This window comes from Schistosoma mansoni, chromosome 3, assembly GCF_000237925.1.
Source record: "Schistosoma mansoni strain Puerto Rico chromosome 3, complete genome".
NCBI lineage: Eukaryota > Metazoa > Platyhelminthes > Trematoda > Strigeidida > Schistosomatidae > Schistosoma > Schistosoma mansoni.
The window spans coordinates 14,019,138-14,022,720 of NC_031497.1; the positions used below are offsets into that span (position 1 = coordinate 14,019,138).

A 3,583-nucleotide genomic window follows, 5' to 3' on the forward strand; every position below is an offset into this window, starting at 1 on the left:
TCTCAGGTGTGTCATGTTTTTTACGGTGACATTTATAATTCGTTTCCCAAGTTCATCAAAATGTAGTCAAGATTGTCATTTAAATGATCACTAACGAATCGTGCTTTGTATGAAGATGACCTCTTCATGTTTAGCATGAAACATTCAGGCTGTTGTGTAATCCGACCACTTTTTATATCAATATGGATCATGATGAATTGAAGCTTAAGATTATACAGTCTTTGACAAAAAAAATTTCGAAGTGCTTATCGTCAGAACTGTTTCTGTTAAATTGTTAGTTGAGAACGTTTTAATTGCCGTTAAATGTCAGCCTGTATATGATATTTGTTTTCTTTAGAAAGAGCTCAGCCGTTTTTACCAAAGTGATCGCCTCGGTTGACAATGACGTTTCACACAGGGCGTCTGCTGGTCGGTCGTGAAAAGGAGCAACAGTTTCTGTTTTCGTTAATATGTAAAGTACGTATAAGCTTTCATTGGATACCGAGGATAATTACAGAAAAACCCTTTATCCACATGCTTTGTTATCACAGGCCCTCCAGGCTGTGGCAAGTCAGTTTTAGTGTCCTCAACATTTGAACTTTTGGAAGAGTCTTGTGGAGTGTTATGGGCATTGATTAGCTGCCTAGAAAGCTTTGTGGGGACCCAAGGGACATGTGGAGCTACTTCATCAAGATATTTTCTTGAATTGATTTTACAGTCAATTAAATGTCGTTATCTGCCCGAAGCTGATTTATCTATTAGTTGTGAAGATACCTCCAGTTTCATAGATAACTTATGTCAAATTTTACTAGCTATCGGAGTTAGAAATACGCATGACCAGAGTAAGTCTGAATAAACTGTTATTTTCTATATTTTCAGCTTGTGTGGGGTTAATTTTCGAACAGGCTGAGAGACTATGCGATAGAGAATCTCTAGTCCTCCCCTTAATCGTCGGCCTTGGAGCTTCTGTAAATGAAAAGCTAAACCAATTAGGCGGTCCTCACACACCACTATTGTTCACTGTCCTGGTAACCAGATTGCCATGGGAGAAATTTAATTTCGGGACATTCAGTTTCGAACCTTATGTTATCTCTGTTGAAAGTTATTCTCGCGACCAGTTGGCAAGATTGCTTACATCTTTATTACCGGCTAATGCATCTGAATCTCGCTTCAATAGGTTTGTTGATTTGCTGTTGACAGTTTGCTTCCCTGTTTGTCGTAACGCTGGTGAACTCATTCACTTAATGAATGTAAGTACCTTTGATTTTAACCTTTACAACAATAGATAAATTGGAACGCCTATGATGAACCTGTCAATAAAGGCTTGGTTGCCCCGGATGATGAATGGGGTCAGTGGAAACTGGCTCAACCATATCTCAAAAAGTCTTTGTCTACGCTGTATTTACGTCATTATGCGAATTCAAATTTAGATTCTCTGTCCTCGAAAAACGCTGGGCGACAAAACTTTTTGGAATTACCTTATTTGACTAGATTTTTACTTATTGCTGCATTCATGGCTTCACATAATCCCCGCTCATTGGACAAAAGACTCCTGACTAAGGTAACTACAGATTTTACTTTCCGTCGTATAAAATTTAATTCAAAATGTTTGACTTAATTTAACTAGAAGTATTCTCTGTCCTGAATTTCTCAATGTTAGAGCTTCCACACCCTTTAAACACTCGTCTTTATTAATACTTCAAAAATTTATTGAGCACTTCGATTTACGAATTCCATTTCCCGACCTATATATATATATATTCGCTTCCTTTTTTATTATTCTATTTAGAACTCCGGACGTTTAAGTATCCGTAAAAAGAAACAGGAAAAGGAAGTATACAAAGTGAGTTATTGTTCTTCACTAATACATTAATAACGCTGCCAACATTAATGTTGGTTTGCATAACTGCGTGATAGTATTTTGAAAAGTAGTTCTCACGATCACTAATGTGTATGTCATTTAAATGGACAGTTTATCAGTCAGCTCGTCGTTTATTTACGACTTTATCAAGCACCATCGTCTCTCTGTAGACAAAAGTAGAGGTCATAAAAGATATCGACCTTAACAAATGCACTCTGAATTCATAGATTGAAGGTGTCGGCTGATGTGGTCATCGGTAATGTTTGAATGATTATCCAATCAACCTTGTTACAATCACAAATGAATGATGAAAATTTAATCTCCATGTTGAGCTGGTTACAAGGATTTACATTCACTAAACGGCACTCCAAATTATCTGGATCTGTGAAGCGAAATGTATTGAAGCTCTCAAAGTACAAACCTTGTCAAATTAGGCAAAACCTTCGACTACACCACTCTTCTCTCAATACCAGGAAGTCTTCAACAGGGTTTTGTTAAACAGAATGGAGGACTTCGTAGACGCACAACTTCGAGACCAACAGGTTGGATTCCGTAAGGATCGATGATGGACTAACCAAATCGCAACACTACAGATCATTGTGGGACAATCAATTGTATGGAATTCACCACCCTACACCAAATTCATTGACTACGAGAAAACATTTGATAGCATAGACAGGACGACACTAAGGAGGCTTTTTCGACACTACGGCGTGCCTGACAAAATGGTCAACATCATACGGAATTCTTATGGTGGATTGAACTGCAAAATTGTGCACGGAGGACGTCTGACAGACTCGTTCGAAGTAAAGACCAGTGTCAGGCAAGATTACTTACTCTCACAACTGAAAAGAAGAGTACCGGACGGAGTAGTTTTAAGATTTATGGTTGGCGGGCTGTGCATCGCAAGGAGTAACAGGCGTAAGTATTTACGTCATTATTTCCCTCCAAAGCCTCATGTGCTTTAACCTGAATTTAACGAAATAACAGTTTACTCATTACGTAACAGAATGACTCGGTAATTGTTAAATATTTTCATTCGAATACCGAAAAGTGAATTTATTAATGTTAATATTACTACATTTGACTTGATTCTTAACCTGTCATATTTATCTATAAAATGACCATCTTTGTCATGTAGAAAGCTTAAAGCTATGTTGCTTTGTATTTTTTAGACACAAGCAGAGTTCACTGGGCCTCGAATGTTCACCCTAGACCGCTTGTTGGCAATATTCTATGTCCTAGTACAAAATGAATTTGCAAAAGTACCATGCACAAGTATCTTAATGAGTCAAATCGCCTGTTTAACAGCATGTGGTCTTTTATCTCCAAGTTCACAGGCTTTATCTGTTGGGAATTCATTTACTACTGGATTGTGTACAACGAATAGTTCGGTTAACGCTATATCTGATTTAGACCCTTTGGCTAATCCTAAATATCGTTGTTTGATAAGCTTAGAAATTGCTAAAAGTATAGCACAGTCGGTTGACTTTGATTTGTTATCTCATCTTACAGAGAATTGTAACTCATGAAAAATGTACATTTACTGATTTATTTATTTTGTATTGAAATTCTTTGTATTTCTTCGTATTTTACAGATAATTTAGCGTATGTCCTATAAATTATTTAACTTTATGGTAACGTTTGTTCCTAATTTATTTGACCTAATATAAGCGATTATGTTTCTATAGATTGAACTAGTAGTAGTAACCCAAGGAATTATTTGTTTTTTGTCATCCGGCT

The 3,583-nt window shown here is 36.8% G+C and overlaps 1 protein-coding gene across 1 annotated transcript; it reads left to right on the top strand.

Moving 5' to 3' along the window:
* Window positions 1–356: 356 nt before the first annotated feature.
* Smp_052390 (putative origin recognition complex subunit) lies at window positions 357–3,372 on the top strand (the record flags this gene model as incomplete). Its single annotated transcript, XM_018799324.1, has 6 exons — window positions 357–456; window positions 497–821; window positions 859–1,229; window positions 1,265–1,540; window positions 1,769–1,822; window positions 3,016–3,372. Exons 1-6 carry the CDS (start codon window positions 382–384, stop codon window positions 3,370–3,372), a joined length of 1,458 nt encoding a protein of 485 aa, XP_018651124.1. The 5' UTR covers window positions 357–381.
* Between the last annotated feature and the right edge of the window lie 211 nt (window positions 3,373–3,583).